Raw genomic sequence first — 21,028 nt, forward strand, 5'->3', positions numbered from 1 at the left:
ATCTTTATTAATTCTACAGTAGTGTCTATGCAACATTTGTCTGGATCTGTGGTTGTCAGCCTGGGGGTTGGGAGTCCTTCAAGGGGTCACAAAAATATTCGTACAGGAAAGAATACAAAATGTACTAACGTTACTCTACACACGTTTCATTTTCAGACGTTTCTGTAAACTTTTAGACGGGTTAACATAGATAATGCATATTTATTATGAAGAGTTGCCATGATCGTAAGCTACTTTTATTAAAACAAGTGGCTGTTCTAATACAGTATTTTGTCAGGTATCACAAAATATACTCTTAAATTCTTTTGAATGGTTTGTCCAACTATTATTGATATGGGATACTATAGCATTTTGCTTATTTTCTCTCCGTGGTTTCCCTTTTTCGCTCTCATCCCAACATGATTGCATAGCACCATGGATGTAGCTAGCACTTGGCGCTGTAACGTTAGTCCCACCCAAAAGATGCTAACCGGGTAGCTTAGATGTATGTCTTTGCCATGGTGTCACGAGCTGGTAACGCCAGTCGGTAGACGGTGATCATCTCATCCTCCGAGGGACTAGACGCACATTGCATCTTTAAAAGGTAATTAATGTAACGTTGCCACACAAAAATTATAAACTAAAAGGTATATTTGCTATCAAAATTAGCCAGTGCACTACAGTTATTAACGCTACCCAGGCCTATAACAAATGGGGATTTTGTCAAATGTATGGATACGCTAGCTGCTTAGCTAAGCTAATTTGCAGACTAACGTTAGCTATAATGTTAACATTACGTGCGCAACATATTTGGTTAAGGCAATTGCCTAAAAACATGGAGACCGATGTTAATCCAACACTGGTCCAATTATGTAGTTATAACGTTAACCTTTATGTCACAATTTTGATACGTGGGCTAACGTTAACGCACAATAGCTAAGCTGCAGAGCCACGATGTGCTCCTGGTTATGCTTTGAAAAGAAAAAATAGCGACTGGTGTGCGACATTTTTGTCTCTTTGTGAAGTAACGTAAGGTTAATTTCATAGTTTGTTGGTTTGTTACTAACAAAGATGAACAATGTGTTTTACGAACGATACTTGCTAACTTACGTTACATAAACAATTATTAGTATCGTGTTTTGCACAAAATATTCTTCGTATTTTTGTTTCATTAACTGCTATTACGAGCCCACCTCCGCACCATCGCCACCAACTGTTGGTGAATGTCATAATGTTAGTTTAACTACATTAACACAATTGACAAAAGAGCATGGTGACAAAAAATGTTCATCGATTTATACCCATTACAACCTTAGGTTACACTCGTTTGTAAAACATTCCACTGGTTTTCTGCAAACAGTCAGCTCTATCGCAGATTTTCAGCCACATCATTTTGTAATAATTTATTACGTTACCCAATTTACAGCATTATTTGGAGACTTGTAATTCCCCTGTCCCGCCAATGTCTTTTATTGGGAAATATGTTTTAATGTGTTCCTCGTTTGGACTGGTGAAAAGATTGTGGAGATTTTAAGGCACAATCAATAGCAGGATGTCATCTATTTAATTTACATAATCCTTTGATCGTTACATATTGTTTGCCATTGGCATATTTTGTCTGGTGAGTTGGTACATGTTTTTAGAGGCTAATCTAGGTTCAGCAGTGGGAGAAATGGAAAGAATGTGACGTTATTTATCTTTGAAGTGCCCTAGTAGAACTTAATGTGTGGTAAAAACACAGTGTGAACTTGAAAGAGTTATGACCCTAAATCTATCTACTCTGAATCTATTTTGTATGTTCTCTCTGAGTTGGCACAGAACCCAAAACTGTGTTAATATAGAGGAAATGTTATTGCAGCATGAGCCAAATGTATTTTATAGCATCTACAAGTATGCACTTAGATTTTTCGTTTACAAAGTGACATACTTTGATAAATGGTACAATCCTCATTACTAGAGCCCAAACAATACTGGACTTGAGGCAGATACCAATATTGGTATTTGAGAGTTACAAACAAACAGACATTGATTGCACATTTCATAAATGTATACTTTTACAGAATATCACATTCTGCCCAAGGTTAGACTTTGTGCTGTTTGTTTTTAAGTATGTATCACATTTTCCCTAAACATTCTTAGCCAGTATGCATGTACCACAAAATCATCAGTTAATCTGTATATTGTCACTGTTTAGTGATTATCCATTGATAATTCATTGTTGGCAGAGTTCATCATCATGTGTGATTATCTCAATAGAAGTTGCAGGAAAGCCTTGTGAATGCATGCAAATCGAGGTTCATGTTTCCAAAATGACAATAATGGTCATTTGGATTCATGTTAAATCAAATGGTCAAGGTTTCAATGGACTCAATCAAATCGTGGTAATATTCTTGATTTCTTATCCTCCCTTAGTAACGTGGAAGCTCCACAATGGTGAAAATATTCATCGGGAACTTGTCACCAGACACTACATCGGACGAACTTCGCTCTCTCTTCTCCCAATATGGCAAGATTGGAGAATGCAGTATTGTCAAGAACTTTGGCTTTGTGCACATGGATGACAAAGCGGAGGCGGAAGAAGCCATCAGAAACCTCCACCATTATGAGCTAAACGGCCAGCCTATGAATGTAGAATTGAGCCGTGGCAAGTCAAGAGGATCCACTAAACTACATGTTGGCAACATTGCCTGCACTAACCAGGAGCTGAGGGCCAAGTTTGAAGAGTTTGGCTCTGTGTTGGAGTGTGACATAGTAAAAAACTATGCTTTTGTTCACATGGATCGAATAGAGGATGCCATGGAGGCCATTAATCAGTTAGACAACACGGCTTTTAAAGGTGAACTCTCGGGCTGGGATTAATTATTACATTATTATTATTTAATTCTGTTATTGTGAATTGATAGGTAAGTTATGAACGCACTGCAGGTAAGTAAAACGAGAAAGCTGAAGGGATCATGGTAAGCTGAAGAAAGTAAAGCAGCCCTTATTATTTTAAAGCTGGTATCCGTAATGTTGTTGGTAATAGTCATTGGTATGGTGGATTCTTGTAAAACACAAATAGGCACCTACTGCAATTTATGATTGAGTTGTCAGGTCACACTTGTTCTGGTTATCAATGCAAGTGCAGTCATTTAAATACTGCAAGTAATGAATAACATACCATATCTGTATTTTTACAAATCAAACTCAACTGCATATAGGCCCATTAAGAGCTGGATAAACACCCAAACAGTGACGGTCCTGTTTATACTTAATTTTGTTTATGCACACAGATGTGTTCACACGTTTGCCTGCGCATCGATTGTGAGTCTACATATGCAACCTTTGAAACATGGGCATATGATGAAATCTTCATCACGCGGACCCTCGTAGCTACACAGACATGAAAAGAATAATTTGAGCTGTCAGCCTTTGCCGACTTATTTTAGCACTAACTAATTTAAATAGCAATCTTGCGTGCAACCTTCCATGACGTTGCTATAGTATGAACATTGTTTGAGTTCTCCTTTGCCAATGCAGGGGGGTAAGAATGTGTGAAAAGTTACGGATTTCAGCTTTAATAACTATTTTTTTAATGCTCAAATCATAAGCTATGTCTTATTGCTATTATTTGAGTATAACGCAGAGTTTTACCAGACTGATGGATGACTTTTGTATGCCTGGCAGGAAATGTAAAATATGTTATTAAGAAAATATGCAGACATAAGTCCTTATTGAGTCTTTTCTTTTTAAGGCAAACTGATGAGCGTGAAGCTTTCGACTAGCCGCCTGCGTACTGCGCCGGGAATGGGAGACAGATCGGGTTGTTATCGTTGCGGGCAGGAAGGCCACTGGTCCAAAGAATGCCCTCTAGACCAAAATGGCTACCACAGAAACGGCTCAGAGCCAAAGTCTGATGGATACGATGCCTCGAGATTTGACGGGCGTGCTTGCAACAGGGGTTATCATCCGGACTTCAGTGGCGATCCAGATTACGGTGGCGGCTATGCTCCTGTACATGGTTTTTCCCGTGGTTCTGGTCACAGCAGCGGCATGGCAGGGTACAGAAGGGGTTCAGGCTACGAGAGCGCAATGAGATACGGGCCGGTTCCAGGTCAAGGCATTAGCGCTGATGCTGAACATAGCATGGCTCGGATGTATGGCAGTGAGGCGGCATACATGAGCAACGGCTCACTCTATGGCGCGGTACCAGCCTACCCGATGCGACGGTCGTCTTACGAGGAAAGGGATCCGTACGGTGTCGTGGACTACTACGGGAAGTACAGGGCCAATACTTACGGAGGCAGTTATTTTGAGGAACGTCGCGCTGTCCACTTGCCGGCTCCATCAACATCCTCCACAGCTTTAATGAGGGAACGTCTGCCCCCCTCTAGCCACGACCCATACGAGTGCCCTCCCCTTCCTCCTCCACCAGCCCCAGTCTCCTCATACTACGCACGTGACCGGAGTCCGATTCGGAGAGTCCCTGTCGAGGCAGATGGATACGCATATGAGCATTCGCGCATTTCCCCTGTGCCCGCCCCCCCAAGAGGTTCTACCTATGACCATCCGCGGGATCCCGGCGCTGATCGGGCACGATATGCATACTAATCCTTGTAACATACAGCCAGGTTAGAGTTGTCTGACATTTAGTGGATAAGATAGCCTACGTGCCAGTGGAATCACTGAAAACTAAACAATCATATCTTATTGGTAATATCAAAAGCAAAAGTCAGCCCTCAGTGTGCTTGAGGTGTTTGGGTAGTAAGAATAAGGTTACAATAAAGCTTACCAACCATAATAGCCAATAAGTAGATTTCAATTTGAATGGTTGAATACCCTCACATGCTATGATCTCATTCCAGGTACTTCAAAATGCAGTACAACTAATGATCAGTCGACCACTTTCATTGTCCTATTTACCTGTTGTGGTATAAGTGCAGTTCTGAGATGGCTTAGCCTAGGTGCCGATACTTGGTCTATCTACAACGTGGTTGATGTCTATTCACGAAACTATAAGACCTGAATTATTGCTCCCCTGAAAGTAGCTATATGTTAAATACACTATTTAGACTCAGTTAATAGAAACATATTAAATTGGTGCATGTTTTATTAAAGGGGAGTCTTAGTCACATTAATTGATTTTAATCCTTTTTTTTAGCAGCATCTCAAACTATGTGCATTTTAGTGTATTTGTGTTTGTGTAAATTCTAATTGTTACTTTACTGCATATGTGAGGCAATGACAAAATACATTTGAATACTGTATACTTCATCACCTACATTGTTTAACCTGTGGGATGTCCCACCTGTACCAAATATGGACCTGCAGTTAAATTGAACATTTTATCAAGCTGCATCATGTTTTTTTTGTCAGTATAGGCACATTACCTAGATTAAAATGATTTTCATTGCTGTGATAAAGATATGGCCTCACATCTTGAACATATGTTGGAGTTTCAGAATGAAAATCACCTTAATTGCCTATGCTGTCTGTCTTGATTTCTATCAATGCGGTTCAAATTAAAATCTGTTTGTCTAAAGTCTGAAAACTATGACCTGTGTTTTTTGTGCTGAGTCGTCTGCTATATTGTCAAATGGCATTCACAGCAAAGTGCAACAGTCAGTCAAGTTGGAAGTTAACCACCTTGATGAACGCATAATCCCACATAACTGCAACTTGTTTGCTGATATTAGTCCTGGACCATATCCACTCTGAAACATAGAACATCATGACATGATAAAATAAGGTGACACATGCAGTACAGTGGGTTAGTGTGCAGATACAATAACATTGACATGTACACTACCGGTCAAAAGTTTGGGGTCACTTAGAAATTTCCATTCCAGACAGAATACCAGCTGAGATCAGTTGCATTGTTTTTTTAATCAGGGCAGCAGTTTTCAGATTACATTATGTGCTTACATAATTGCAGAAGGGTTCTCGACTGTTGTAGAAAGAAGTGGCTGATCATTAATGCAATATCTACATTACCCATTATCATCAACCATTCATCCAATGTTCCAAAGGCACATTCTGTTTACTAATCTGATATCATTTAAAAGGCTAACTGAAAAAACATACAACAGAGAATCCTTTTGCATTTTATGTAAGCACATAATGTAATCTGCAAACTGCTGCCCTGGTTAAAAAAACAACGCAACTGATTTTATTCTGTCTATAATGGAGTGGAATAGAAATTTCTAAGTGACCCCAAACTTTTGACCGGTAGTGTACATGTCTTACTCATTTGGGTATCACTAGTCACAATAATCTGAATAGCCACTACAGCATGAATATTGACCAATATATTCAAATTCAAAATTTTAGGTGGGAATGACACCTTTAGAAGTCTGTAGCGAAGATACTCTGTCAGTGATGCTGTTGATGTTTTGTCACAGGACACCAAGTTCCAATTCTTTGATTTTGATCATTGACGATAAGCTGTACTGAAAGTTCCACACCATTATAAATACAAGTATTCTCATGTTTGAATTCTATTTGTACCAGTGGTATATACAAGTACTTTTGAAATGGAATCTGTAAAGGCAGAGAATATATTAAAATAATGTTTTTCATACGAGTGGGAATATTTATTAATTTAAAGTTCATATTCAGTGCCATTACATTTCAGTAATGGGTGAGCTTATTGGGCTTGTTAGAACTGTAAGCGGATTGATAGCCATAAGAGCCAAACAGTTTTCAGAATCAGGTTAATTGAAAAAAAACTTTGCCCAATAGAATACGGCCTATGGGGAGGGGCTTGGTCGGGCCAATAGGAATGCTTTATACTACAGCGGATCATCCCACGTCCATGGGGGATGGTTTTCCGTTGGGCGCCATTTTGATTAAAGTAATGTGAGGGTGGTATGTGGGCAAGATTGTCAGATATTTTCTCAATTTAAACAAATTTATAATCGAGTCGACTGACGTTTGACGGACATTAAGCCATTTGAGTACACCGAAAATGGCCACGGGCGCAAACGCAACTCCCTTAGGGAAGTTGCACCCTAGTATTGGCGCTAAACGAGGATTTGACGCTGGGCCTGGTGCAGGGAACGGGTTGATGCCAACACCAGTGCCGCCCGCATCCTTTCCTTCTCTACAAGCTTTCCAGCCCGCGATGCCAAGCGCATCTTTTCCGCAGCCACATCCGTTCATTCCTGGGACAAGTTTTTCGCCCCAGGTCCCACAACAACCAACTGCGGGGGTCGGACTGGCCAAACCAGGTATGTTAACCGAACGTCCGCTAACGTTAGAGGCCCTTATTGCGGCATGAGTTGACGCTGGCCAGGTAATGTGGCTAGGCTAACATTGGTACAAAGGCCCCACATCAAGCCCCGGCCTGGTGCAAAATGGGGACAGCCCCGCTAACATGAGTTAGCAAACACATGTTAGTAACGTTAGCTCACTAATTTGCATCAACCTGGGTTATTCTCTTTCAGTGTTAGAATTTGCTCGTAAAACGGCTAATTTAGTGTTGAACTGATTATGAACGTCGTAAACGCTAACGTTAGGGTAAGGTGGTCCTGTAACGTTAGCTAATGTTGGACATCAACCAGTGCAAGGTTAATGTTAACGTTCCTTGTTACTGGCTCAATGGCATGCCGAACTCATTTAACGTGAAACAACGCTAACTTTAATGATGTACTACGTAACGTTAGCTAAATCATGTCATAGGCTTAGTTGACCAAAAGGGCACCATTGCCTAATCTTAAATCGGGTATTCCTATATTCAGTCCGGCTTCTTGTGGCTAAGTTACCTGTGAGTCGTTCACGTTTTCTCTTCCTGTTGTTGCCTCTTTCGATAAGCAAGGTCATGTTGAGTGGCGCTTGAATGTATGTACATCCCGTAACGACACCCCCCCCCCGTTTCTCTCTGTAGATTTCAGCCAGAAGAAATCACGAAAGAGGAGTCGTTGGAGCAGTGAGACTCCTGATCAGAAGACAGTCATACCGGGCATGCCCACTGTTATTCCCCCTGGACTGACCCGGGATCAAGAGAGAGCCTATATAGGTAAATGTTTAATTAAAATAAATAAACCGCATCTCTTAATAATTAAGGTTGCTATATTATTGTAATTCTAAATGCAATTTTGTTTCAATATGTCTCATCAATTACATCTGTTTGAGGTTCTAGTTTCTTAAATGCTGCATACCATTATTAATGTTATATTTATGTCCTGTTTGCGGAGTTCCCAACAGTTAGAGCTCTCAAAAGGCACCCACACATGATGCGTTTACTATAAACTTTCAATCATATTTTCAATGTATTTGACAGTGACATTACAAAATGGGAATTGTCTAATTTTGCTCCAACTGTTGAGACAAAGCAATAATTGCTAATGAGCAAAGATTATAACTTGATGTAAAGTGTTAATTAAGGTTATTTCTCTTTAATGGAAGTAAAGATGTTCTGCTGTGGCAAGTGTTTCTGTGGTCTTATGGTTTGCATACCTTTGGGCACCCATTAGCAAGAAGAGTTTGAGATAGATGGTTAAACTCCACTGCTTGCTGATATCTGTCCTGAGCTGCAGGTCACTACTCACTTGTCTTGCTTGATCCCCTACACATCATCAGTATTGTTCCTGTGCATGAAGGCGTTACTCATAATGTCCTAACATGCCAAAGTGTGCTTCTGTTTATATTGGGATAAGTGTGAGCAATGCTGCTTTAATGGCAAATCCATCCAACATATTTAAATTACTCTACCAGTTGATTAAGTGGCCGTTGCAAATTGGGAAACACTTGATCACTGTTATTGTGTTCTTAGTTTGACCTGTAAAAACAAACATATATGAAACAAATCATTTTCAACCATGAATGCCTTCCAGCAGCAGTGTAGCACCAACATACTGCCTTCACAGGCCCTCAACGGGGTGTTTTGAAGCAGCGAAGTCCTTTTTGTCAATAACTGACATTGTTATTGATTCTGTTCACTCATTGGTAATGGTTGTTCTTCCTTGGTATGTAAACGTCCATTTGTGCCCACCTTCTGTTGGTCACACTTATTGTTTCCTTTGCTCATTCAGAAAATCCCCTTAAACAATCCAAGGGAAGTGTTTTAAGATGAAATTGCTGTAAACCACAATTTACGGGGCCTGTATTTATCTCTTTAATCCAGAGTTAATTGTTTCAGTGACCAGTGAATCTCTGTGTTTGGGGGGTATTTCATTACAGCTTTCATAATGTGCATGGGATGACTGATTTATTTTTTCATTGCCTTCTAAATTGTCTCTGTCACAGCTGCCCCTCAGTGTTAGATCTGTGGAGTGCAAAGAGTGACTACGATCACCTTTTTTTGTTATTGAAACGTGCAAAACAAATCGTCCAATCAATTTATTTTTTTTAGACCCGATGTGTCCTTAAAATGCCAAAGCCGTTAAACAATATGCTGCAGTATGTGAAGCCCTGTCTTCTTTGGGGAAGAAAAACACATCATAGGTTTGAAATATTAATGGTCTGGCAGGCATTTTTAGGAATCAAGGTCTAGACATTTACTGATATGTTGCCATGTTTATTCATTGTCTGAGTACAGGTTAGTCCGGTTTATGCTAATGTAATGATCTCTAGAACATATTCCTATTGGGTAATGTTTTCCTCTGATGTCCTAAGATATTAGTAAGTGGTTTCATTCTTTAGAGTCTTACCACATGTTAATTTGATCTCCCTTTACTTTTTATTTAACAGACTCATCATTTGTCTTTACCTCAGTAATGTATGAGACGGTGCTCTAATGTGCAGAGCGTTGTCTCTCTGATGTTGTTGTGGTAACCACATTTCTCTCCATCCTTGTTTTTCTTTCCTAACCTGAATTCTTCCAGTCCAACTGCAGATTGAAGACCAGACTCGTAAACTGCGTACAGGAGACCTGGGAATCCCTGTTAACCCTGAGGACAGGTCGGAAAAAGATTAAACCCATGAACAGTAACATTTTCTCTACCTTCTTGACTTTTTGGAAGACAAATGTTGATTTTCAGTTTATATGTGGTTGCTAGCTTTAATCTCAGATTTCATAGTAGTGTTAGCTGGCAGATGTAGCTTTTAGTTAGCTATCTCCTAAGTAAAGGGCAAAATGTTTGAGTTTTTCGTAGTGTCAAAATCTAGTGCTAGAGGGAACTTGAGCTACATTCATATATTTATAATGCTCTCAGACTGCTCACAATTCCACCACCAGTAAGCATACATTCTTGTGTATTTACTGGTAGCTTTAGCACTCTTTTTATATTTGTGTAGCTTGTTTTGAATTGTTAATGGTAAATTTATACATAGGTCTATAAAACAATTTATGGCTACCTACATAGTTATGACTTAAAAAAAATTGGACACATTAATTTAAAACGGTACAGTGGAGTGCAAAAATTCCACTCCATCGATTTAAAAAAACAAAGAAGCTATTGCTTTTTTTTTTTTGCTTTTTTTTTTTTTTAATACAATCTGTAGTACTTTGAAAAATCGGATATATGCCTATTTTTTTCTCCAAGACTTATGAGACAGTGTTTGCAATTACATCGAAATAAAACATTAGTTTTTTCAATTTGAGATTGAAATACTGTTCATTTTATGAAATTGAATTTAAAGAAATATTTCATGAAAGCGGCCAAAGTGCAAACTTATATAAACTGAAATTTTGAACAAATCAAAATAGTTGTCAGTAAAATAACAAATGTATACAATTGAATGTTCCAATTCCTTGACTGTGAAGACAGTAGTTTGACTTAAAAACCTTAACTCACCGTTTTTTTCCCCTCCCGAGCTTTTATTCAAATCTCATGGTTGCCCACAGAGGAGGAAGTTTGCTCTGAACCAAACAACCATTCTTGATATAAGTGTGTTCTCTTTCTTTTTTAATCAAACACATTATTCATCTCAATCTATTATAGGATCTCAGTTTCATTATGATGTAATGAAAAGCAGTGTTTCAATCTTGGATTAAAAAAACAATTGAAAATCGTTTTGTAAGAAATAGTGTCCGAAGTGGAAGGGAGCAGGGGAGTATGAATGCCACTGTATATAGGTCAGTGTAAGATGAGATGTATTTCAGCTGAGCTAAGCAAACCACTACCAGAACAAAGCTTTTCTAGAATATTTTCACCTCTTTTATTGGGTTATTTCTCATTTTACTTGACAGTTAAGTGAAATCGTTTAGCCTTCTAGTATTTCTGCATCATGGTTTCACCCACTGCTTGTTTTATGTGTGTGATGTAGAGTCCTGTGTGAATATATAAATACATATATGATTCATAATGTATAAAGATTTTCCTCTGAAACAGGTTCGGGTCAAAACACCTTACTTTACATAAATTATTTTTTAGCATTGATTATTTCATATCTTGTTAGCCGTAAAGTTACAATTGTCCAGATGAATTGGCTCTTTTGGAAAAGTTAGTTGATTTCTCACAAGTCCAGTCAGACTTTTTTTTTTTTACTGGATAATATATAATTTTTTTTGCCAGTGGAGATTGAGCTCATGGCCTGTAGCCTACGTGATAGCATACCAGTGATCAATAGGTTCTGGTCCAGACTTAACAAATGATTTGTTGCTGGTCATCTCTGGTTATCCCGTAATGTGGCTTTAAACATTTCCACCCAGAGGGAAGGGGGGGGGCATGTTCCAGTTTTCCCTCTGGACTCTTGAGGTCTGGAAGAAAATTGCCAGAATTGTATGTGTTCTGGAAAAGCAGTGGCCAGCTTGTAACTTAGTAAGGATCTGTTCCCGCAGGACGTGGCTTGCTCCCAGAGTGTGTGAAGCTGACCTTTTGTTAGCTAGAGTCCCTGTCGCCTGTACACTGTATATAGTTTCTCTTCATAATCGGACATTTCCACAGCAACCAAAAAGTTGATTGCAGCACTCTTATAAATCACTCCCCAATCTAACGTGACAGAACCAACTGGGGGTGTTTCAGGTTGTCACCGTTGGAAGTTTGAAGCATAAAAGGAAAAACCCAATTATTTTTTTCTCACTCTTCACATCACATGGACACACATGTGGCTCTCTGATGGGAGAGCATAGGAAAAGGTGGATATCTAATCTTAATTCCTTTTCTCTAACCCAAATTACCCCACATCAACCTAACCCTTTTTCAAGCACAGAGCCTCCTTAACGCAGCAACACAGGTTTTCAGCATCCAAGGGGAGGTACGGACCTCTTCCGCCACGCCAACACCAAGCAACTCTCAAAGCCAGCGTTTCTGCTTAGGATTGCGAATTTTGCTTTGGTTTCTTTTTCTTACCTCCCAACTTTCCTTTCTTGTAGGCCAACAATCCTGTATGCAGGTTTAGTTATGGCCATGTAATAGTTTTTTTTTTTTTTTTTTTTTGCTTTGTGGTTGATGCCCCTCCAGTGTATTGGGTTAATTACCACTATACAGCTTTGGTTGCCCCCTTTTACCCTTAATTGTTTAAAAGAATGGACTCTAGCCTTTAAAATGTCAGTGCAGAGTTCCTACATTATTTTCTTTTCATTTTGAGTTTGCTCTTGCACTGGCCGTGAGTCATATAGTCTATCTGAGAATTCTCTCAGTAGATCCAAATTTCCAAAACTATTTGTTAGATTTAACATTGTTTCTAAGACATTTCAGTACCCACTGATTCAAAATTCTTAATGATCTGAAATTCTTAAAGTCTTAGTTAGCTGTAGGGAGCATGTGTGATTGTTGACTGCAGAGCTACACTTTTAGAAATGTATTGATGATATTTTTCTTGTCTTTTTTTCTGCCATTTTCAGGTCTCCCTCTCCAGAGCCCATCTACAACAGCGAGGGCAAGAGGTTAAACACCCGAGAGTATCGGACGCGAAAGAAGATTGAGGAGGAGCGTCACTCCCTCATCACAGAGATGGTTGGACTCAACCCTGACTTCAAGCCTCCTGCTGACTATAAGTATGATTTTTAAATTAGATTTTTCACCAAATCACTGTTTTTAGGGCTATAGACAGTCTGTTAAGAACCATTATCTCTCGAGCATATCTAAGCATTACATTAATTAGAAAAGGCTCAAAACATCCACATTTTAGAGCAAGCTCAAGTTACCAGATCTATTTTATAATTAAGAGCTACAAGCAAATCACGCATCCTATTGAACAGATTAGCTACAAGTATCACTACTCCAACAGTAAAAACGGTTACCTTTTATGTAAGTAACCCTGCTGACTGGATTGAGTCTTTCTGGATTCAGTGGGACACTTGAAAAACTTTCTCTAAAACACCTCAGTATTTTTGTGCTGCGATAGTTTGCATCACAAGGAAGCTAATAATTAACTAATATATATGATAATAAAGGCCCATTGTTTGTGACCAGAGGCTAATATTGTTAACTCTGCAACTGTAAACTGATGATAGTAATAACCTCAAATTCTGCACGTTTGTCGGGGATGGGATTTTTAACAAGAAGTCGAAACTTAACAAAATGTGACGTGTAGGCATTGTTATGAGTTCTGCTTTCTGTTGCCATTGTTCTCTGCCCACTACAACAAACACTCACATCAATAATCACAATTTTACTAGTGCATCTGTATGGAGCAAGACAACCAGTTCTTAGAGAAGAACCGCAGAGAACGTTAGACAACGATGTCCAGGTCCTTGTTAGTACTCGGGGACTACAGGCTATTCAGGGGGAGCTGCAGCCCGCGAAAACGAACCAAAAGATGGACCAGGATGTTGCTCAGCTGTTCTGGTAGAACATAAGGAGAAAGCTGTTCATTGCTCCTTGTAAATGTTTATCTTGTTTCTTTCCTGCAGACCTCCAGCCACCAGAGTCAACGACAAAGTTATGATTCCCCAAGATGAGTACCCTGAAATCAACTTTGTTGGTCTGCTAATCGGACCACGGTAAGTTGGACTTAATATTACTGTCTTGTTGCATTATCTTATACTTTCAGAAGCAGGTAAGTTAACAGCCAGTACAGTTGAAATTGAGCTTGGCTTCTCGCTTTTCCCCTTTTCTGTTTCACCAGTGGTAACACGCTGAAGAATATTGAGAAGGAGTGCTGTGCCAAAATCATGATCCGGGGTAAAGGTTCTGTGAAGGAGGGGAAGGTAGGCCGAAAGGATGGACAGATGCTGCCGGGGGAAGATGAGCCTCTGCATGCCCTGGTCACTGCCAACACAATGGAGAATGTCAAGAAAGCTGTGGAGCAGGTCAGATCACCTCAGCTGTTCTGATGCATCATACTCCTATTGTAGTGTTTTCTCTATGTTGATAGCATAGTGGCGGGCTACCATGGTAAAATTTCCAGCGCCACGGTATCAGAAATAGGGCAGACGCACAACAGGGTTTCCGCTATGTACACTGCTCACCACCGCTCCTTCAGCTGTTTATGAAAAGTCATGAAGTCGTAGCACCGTCTGCTCTACTGAACTCAAGCGAACGGTCATCCGCTCTCTTCCTTAAATCACCCAACGGTACCGTCTGTTTTCTGGATGGTTTCAAGGTAACGGTCGGTAGCTTACATTAGCAGATAATTGCCCTGACTCACTGGGACTTGAACAAGCTGCAGAGCCGGCGTGGTCTCATTTCATTACCACCGAATCACTGCTGCGCTCCGTTCACGTAACAGCAGCAGTAAAACTGTATTTCACACTATGATGTGATGATGTATGGCCTTTGAGAAACCATGCCTTGAGTGTCTTGGTACAACCAAACACTTTAGGCAACCAGATGTTTCATGAACTGAAAACACACTGAATACATTTGCTCTGTAGAACATATCTAAGCATTACATTAATTAAAAAAGGCTCAAAACATCCACATTTTAGAGCAAGCTCAAGTTACCAGATCTGTTTTATAATTAAGAGCTACAACCAAATCACACATCCTATTGAACAGAGTAGCTACAAGTATCACTACCCCAACAGTAAAAGCAGTTACCTTTTTATGTAAGTAACCCTGCTGACTCAGTAATTTTGTGCTGTGATAGTTTACATCACAAGGAAGTTAATAATGGACTAATACATTATATATGATAAAAACCAAGCAAATTCTCTTTCCAATCCCAAATACTTGTGTATTCAATTTTATTTATAGTATCAAATCATAACGAGTTATCTCTAGACACTTTACAGATATAGTAGGTCTAGACCACACTCTATAATTTACAAAGACCCAACAATTCCAGTAAATCCCCCAAGAGCAAGCATTTAGTGTGACAGTGGTGAGGAAAAACCTGGGACAGACCCAGGCTCTTGGTAGGCGGTGTCTGACGGTGCCGGTTGGGGGTGTGATGAACATTGGCGATAATGGAACAGTGACTAGAAATAGTAGTCGTACTAGTTCATGGCGTAGCAGGGCGTTACATGATGTACTACACACATAGCTTGTGTCCTCTATATGTTTAATGGAAAAATGTTAACACCAGTGATACTTAATCAAAGTTGATAGTCAGTGTTTCCTGATGTTAAAGAAAAACGCATTATTTGATACATTTGCATGCACAGTATATAAATGCTGAAAAGTGTGTCCACAGATTCGCAACATTCTGAAGCAAGGTATTGAGACGCCTGAGGATCAGAATGACCTACGAAAGATGCAGCTGAGGGAGCTGGCCAGACTCAATGGCACCCTGAGGGAAGATGACAACAGGTCAGTGTAACAAGTTTGACAGTGGTTGAGCCTAAATGCACAGTCCAATGTTGGGGGACCATTGGTGATGAATGTATGGGCTGGAGAAGGGCAAATTTAGGGGAAAGTATTATGTTCAGACTAAGCTAGAGAGCACCACTGACGACAGAATGTTCCGGTTTGTCTCTGTAGGATCCTTCGTCCTTGGCAGAACTCTGAGCCACGCAGCATCACCAACACCACCCTCTGTACAAAGTGTGGTGGAGCAGGCCACATCTCCTCTGACTGCAAGTACACCAGGTGACAAACAGTTGATCAATTCACTAAATGTATTTGTTTATGTAGTGATGAGTCTTTTTGTAACAATGTTTGCTGTTTTGTTTTGTGTAGCTCATTCGCCGCCCACAGAGCAACAGGTGGCGAGCCTCCTCAGTCAGCCCAGGACAAGGCTCGTATGGACAAGGAGTATCTGTCCCTGATGGCGGAGCTAGGGGAGGCTCCTGTCCCCACATCTGGTGGAGGACACTCCAACACCCAAGGCGGAGGGCATCGGTCCTCAGGACCCAACAATAACCAGCCACCACAGGTTAGTTGGCAACACACATGATTCCATCCTCCCGTTGGTGTAGAAAAGTGTCTTAAACTGGTAACTGTTTGTGTACAGCAGAACCGGCCTCCTTGGATGAGCTCTGGTCCGACTGAGAACAGGAACTACCATGGCATGCACGGAGGGCATGGTGGTCATGGAGGACCCCACAACTATCCTCCCCCCATGCCCAACATGGGAGGCCCCCCTATGCCCCCAAACCCCAACGGCCTGCCTCCCCCCTGGATGCAGCCTCCTCCTCCTCCTATTGGCCAGGGTCCAGGACCTCACGGACACCCTATGGGTAATAAGGGCTGACATTCATGGGTTTGGGGAGTTTTTACTAATCCCTGTGCACCTCAGTAATTGGTGAAATCAGGGATGTTCTAAGATCTGGTCTGTAATAGACATGGATATTGCCAGGAAGATTGTCAGGAACCAAAAATGAAATGCAAAAGCTTCTCCATGGGTCACGGAGAGGCACAGAGAGAGAGAGAGACATTGCTAAAATATGAATTAATATTAAAATAAAACAGGTATTTTCTGAGTCATAAATCAGTCCAATATGAACTCACAGACATGAAACATACAGGTATATATTCAGTGTGACTTCACACTTGTAGAGGATATCATTGTCTCTGATGTCCATAGCAAACAATTGTTCAGAAACTCACTTATAAATCAAAGAAAAAAATGCTTAAATACTTTTGTGAGAATCAAAAGGTTTAAGTTTCCTGATGTATCAAAGTCATCCAGTCTTAGATTTCTGTACATTGCAGTCAGGAAATTTGGCAGACTTTTGATGGTGCCAACCTGTACCAGACATTACATCACAACAGACCAATGGATTAGCTTTTATGGCGTCTTGCTCTCCTGCCAGCTTTTCATTTTTGCGGTCATGTTGGTTTCCAAATCTGCCAATATGTTGGTGTTGGCATGTTTCCATTCATCACATTAGCAAATGCGCTTTTGACTTGCTCCATTTTCACTTTCACTCAATTTTCACATTGAGTTGATTTAAGAAAAAAATGGAAACTCAAGAGATCCCCTTTTAATATACAAGGATGTTTCTCCTGACAAGATTTTAATTACTGGAGGCCCAGCCAGTAAACAGAACAGCAGGTAATTAATTCCTGGGGTGGGGGTTAAAATTACCCGTGTGTGCTCCAAATGTGACTCAAATCACTGAGCAGCACAGGTAATGTTAAAATTACCCCATCTCCTCTAGAGAAGTAAGTCCAGTCTTAAGAGAGCTGACGGATACTTGGAAGAGATTTCAAGGACTGAGTTTTACTAGAGATGCACTGATTGAGGCCGATTTCCGATTTTCTTTGAGTTAGGCCAGCCGATACGGATTTTAGCCGATTCCGATTTCATTTTTTCGAACCTCTTTACAGCACACACATTTATTTTATATCTTCTCTAATAGAAAATGTTAGTTTGCATAGAACAGTTTTTGAATAGATAATTGATCACTATATAATAGAACTATATAAATGACTCCTGGTGTGGGAAATTCACACATCTAAAGTGCAATGTTATGGAAGAACCATTTCCTTCTTTTCACATCCAATATCCAACAATTTTTTTTTTATATATTTAGCAAACTAAACTTATGTATGAAATCAGGGAAAACAGGTAATGGCAACAAAATAATATATAAATAACAAATAAAATAAATATAGCCTTGCAGTATAAAGAAATATTTCTCAAAAGGCACACACAGGCCTGTTTGAATGTCAACAGTAACGTTACCTGAAAACAGCGTGTAGTTCCTTTTTTAGCAAGTTTGCTTTATGTGTCATTGTGCATAAATATGAACACTACCGTTGCTGTCAACGGGCTTATCTGCTAACGTTAGCTACCAGCCGTTACCTCGGAACAATCCAGCAAATAGACGCTACCCTAGTGTTCCGTTACCTGAAACGGATGATTTAACGTCACCGCTCATTTTACACACAGTTTAGCAACAAAGCTAAATGCTGAGGGAAGATTACTACGTTTTTCATGTTGGTTTTGAGCGCTATGCATCCCCACTAACCTGGAAAGCGTTTTAAACAGTAACGGTAATACAGCGTCTCCTACAGCGGCCAGCGGGGCATCGGAGGCAGAGGGACCACAGCATTCGCTAACGTTAGCTTCTTGTCTCATCTGGGGTCTGATAAACAGTAAATTCATCAAGGTCAGTGTGCCCAACGCTATTTTTCAATAAACTGTAGCCGTCATATTTCACGGGACCCGCGTGAGTGCGGTTTTCTGGTTCCAGTTGAAATTCCACTGAGAAGAGCAACCTTGTAATGAACTCTGTTGCACAATCTCCTTTTTTTTTTTTTTAGATCCATGTTGCATTTACAAGCTCATCAGTTTAGCACAATAAATGATAACCAAATTCAAATCTGCAACAAAATAATGTCAATGTGCTGTGTACCAAGGAGAATAAACTGTGGCCACAAAACTTAACTGTGGTTGATGTTTGGTTTCCCTGTAGGTCTGCTGCCACCTCCAATGGGCATGATGCCACCTCCACCTCCTCCCCCCAGCAACCAGCCGCCTCCTCCCCCTTCTGGACCCCTGCCACCATGGCAACAGCAAGCTCCACCTCCCCCTCCAACCAGCAGCATGGCAACCAGTACACCGCTACCCTGGCAACAGAGTAAGACCACACAAAAACTGCATTTGAAATTATTCCGTCTCTAGTTGCAGTACAGAGAGTTGTTGCTATGGAGATACGCCGTCTCGTCTCGTTGGTAGAAACTCGCAGGGTCAAGTTTCAACTTGTGTCGTCGCGAATCTTTGATCTGAACTTAGTCTTAGGCTTCAGTTCTGTGAAGAGGAGAGGGAGTGTCAGATAGGGGGGGGGGGGGAAACAATTAAGATACCACTCAGGTCATTTTAACTTTTACTTACAAATCCACTATATAGGCAATAATACTTTTTTCTAACATTGTGACAACCCTATGAAACGCCTGAAATAGGGTTTGTGCTTTGCACTATGTAGTACAGACATGTGTATGTATGAAGTGCTGCCCATAATTATTAGTTTAAGGCCCTGACTCAAATACTAAACGGTTTTTCAGTCAGGAGAATAATAGGCTGTTATTTGTTGTTCTTTCCTAATAAACTGCAGCTTGGTCATCACAAAAGTTACATTCAAGTCAGGCCAGGTCAGATGGCTTTCCTATATCTGGTTATGGTAACTACAAATCCTTACTTATGTGTTGTTGCATACATTAAAACTCCCACAATCCTCTGCTCAAATGGAGTTGGAGTTCACATGGTCTTTTCGGCATTTGTCCAGTAATGCAGTTATGTAGGCAAATGTTTTGATATTGAGACAAGCATTTTGCAATAAATCACATTGACCTACAATGTTATCACTGTTTCTGTGGAAACTTGAATGTGCCATGTTTGCAGACATCAATATGTATGTTAGCTGATAACCCCTAGAGCCACATATCACAATAGTGATTATTAGTTAAGGAATATGTATGTATGTATGTGTGTGTGTATAGCTTGAGATGACCGTAAAGAGTTAATTTCAAACTGCCCCCCCTCCTTTAGATACCACCACCACCTCCAGCCCTGGCACCGGCACCCTGCCTCCATGGCAGCAGCCCCAGCAGCCTGCAGCCTCAGGAGCCCAGCCCCCACCACCCATGGGTACCCCATCCATGGTGCCTCCTCCCCCCGGCGTCCAGCCCCCATTGCCCCCAGGTGCCCCTCCTCCTCCCCCTCCACCACCTCCAGGCTCAACTGGCATGATGTATGCCCCTCCGCCGCCCCCGCCACCCATGGACCCTTCCAACTTTGTCACCATGATGGGGATGGGGGTACCAGGCATGCCCCCCTTCGGCATGCCTCCTGCCCCCCCACCTCCCCCACCCCAGAATTAACCCTACCACAGAAGAATCGTCCTCCCATAAGAGTTTCCACCCAGCAGCACATTGTGGATGTGTGCTCACAGAAAAAAAAAAATATAACCAGTGCTTTATTTTTTATTGATCCTTGATATTGTGAAGACATCTCTGAAACAATGAAAAGGTTGTGTTAGTTAAATTTGTAAAGTTGCGTAACTTTAGTAAATGAGTTATTTTTCCTGTTTTTAAAATTTGTGTTAACTCAAAGCTCCTTGTGTGCATACAAACACTGTTGCTCTCAGGCACGTTCTGTATTGCTCTTGTAGTTTGTTACGTTACTTGTATACCAAATAAACGACTCAAATAGCCAGTAAGTTTAATTTTTGCTCAACAGTCTCATCGCTTCAAATGTTCGATCCAGACCTAACTAGAATTGGATTCAATATATTGAAAATTATATATATATATATATATATATATATATATATATATATATATATATATATATACACATTTTTCACTTGCATGATCAATTGTAAAACGCTCACTCACATTTATACTCCTGTCATGTTCCCTATGTTTGCTTTGAGTTAAATAAGATTAATATTTTTGTAACAATGAGATGTGAATTGTATCTTAGTTCTGTCAGAAATCCTTTTTGTAGGACTGTCTCAGATTGGTTTCCAGAAATTCCCAGGGTTTTAAGTGTTTTTTTTCTTTTGTTACTTGCCTGCGTCTCAGTTGTGACAGAGTTTGAAAAAGGGGGATGTGATGCTGCGATCTGCCAGCTTCTGACCACTTGCACTACGTGAATGCTGAGAATCTGATATATCCGTGTTTTTCTGCATCTCTTTCTGCTCTGCTAAGACGCTGTGTGCAGTGTTTGTGTTGCTTCTGTATGGACGAAAATATCAGTTTTGTCCCCTGAGTTATTAGAGAAGAAAAATGTTAGTTTTGCTCTGTTTCTGGAATCAGTCGGTTGTGTCATGGCGCTAGCCTAAATGAAAAGCTGTTGACATTTTGCTTGGTTTAGCATTAAACTGATCCATTTCACCTTTTTGTTGAGTGCA

At 40.4% G+C, this 21,028-nt stretch overlaps 2 protein-coding genes across 5 annotated transcripts; both read left to right on the forward strand.

Annotated features, from left to right (window-relative positions):
- The first annotated feature begins 442 nt into the window (after positions 1-442).
- rbm4.1 (RNA binding motif protein 4.1) lies at positions 443-5,509 on the forward strand. Its single transcript, XM_078275551.1, has 3 exons — positions 443-583; positions 2,392-2,815; positions 3,713-5,509. Exons 2-3 carry the CDS (start codon positions 2,410-2,412, stop codon positions 4,567-4,569), a joined length of 1,263 nt encoding a protein of 420 aa, XP_078131677.1. The 5' UTR covers positions 443-583; positions 2,392-2,409; the 3' UTR covers positions 4,570-5,509.
- Positions 5,510-6,780: 1,271 nt separating this feature from the next.
- Positions 6,781-21,011, forward strand: sf1 (splicing factor 1). Of its 4 annotated transcripts, none has more exons than XM_078275602.1 (13): positions 6,781-7,187; positions 7,844-7,975; positions 9,783-9,858; positions 12,686-12,838; positions 13,697-13,786; positions 13,912-14,095; positions 15,421-15,536; positions 15,708-15,815; positions 15,906-16,101; positions 16,180-16,405; positions 18,590-18,754; positions 19,229-19,294; positions 19,663-21,011. In XM_078275602.1, exons 1-13 carry the CDS (start codon positions 6,926-6,928, stop codon positions 19,992-19,994), a joined length of 2,106 nt encoding a protein of 701 aa, XP_078131728.1. In that variant the 5' UTR covers positions 6,781-6,925; the 3' UTR covers positions 19,995-21,011. The 4 variants fall into 4 exon arrangements, with proteins under 4 accessions (XP_078131728.1, XP_078131729.1, XP_078131731.1 ...); XM_078275603.1 differs by having other exon boundaries at positions 16,183-16,405; XM_078275605.1 differs by lacking the exon at positions 19,229-19,294.
- The last annotated feature ends 17 nt before the right edge of the window (positions 21,012-21,028 follow it).

This window comes from Sander vitreus, chromosome 19 (assembly GCF_031162955.1).
Source record: "Sander vitreus isolate 19-12246 chromosome 19, sanVit1, whole genome shotgun sequence".
Classification (NCBI taxonomy): domain Eukaryota; kingdom Metazoa; phylum Chordata; class Actinopteri; order Perciformes; family Percidae; genus Sander; species Sander vitreus.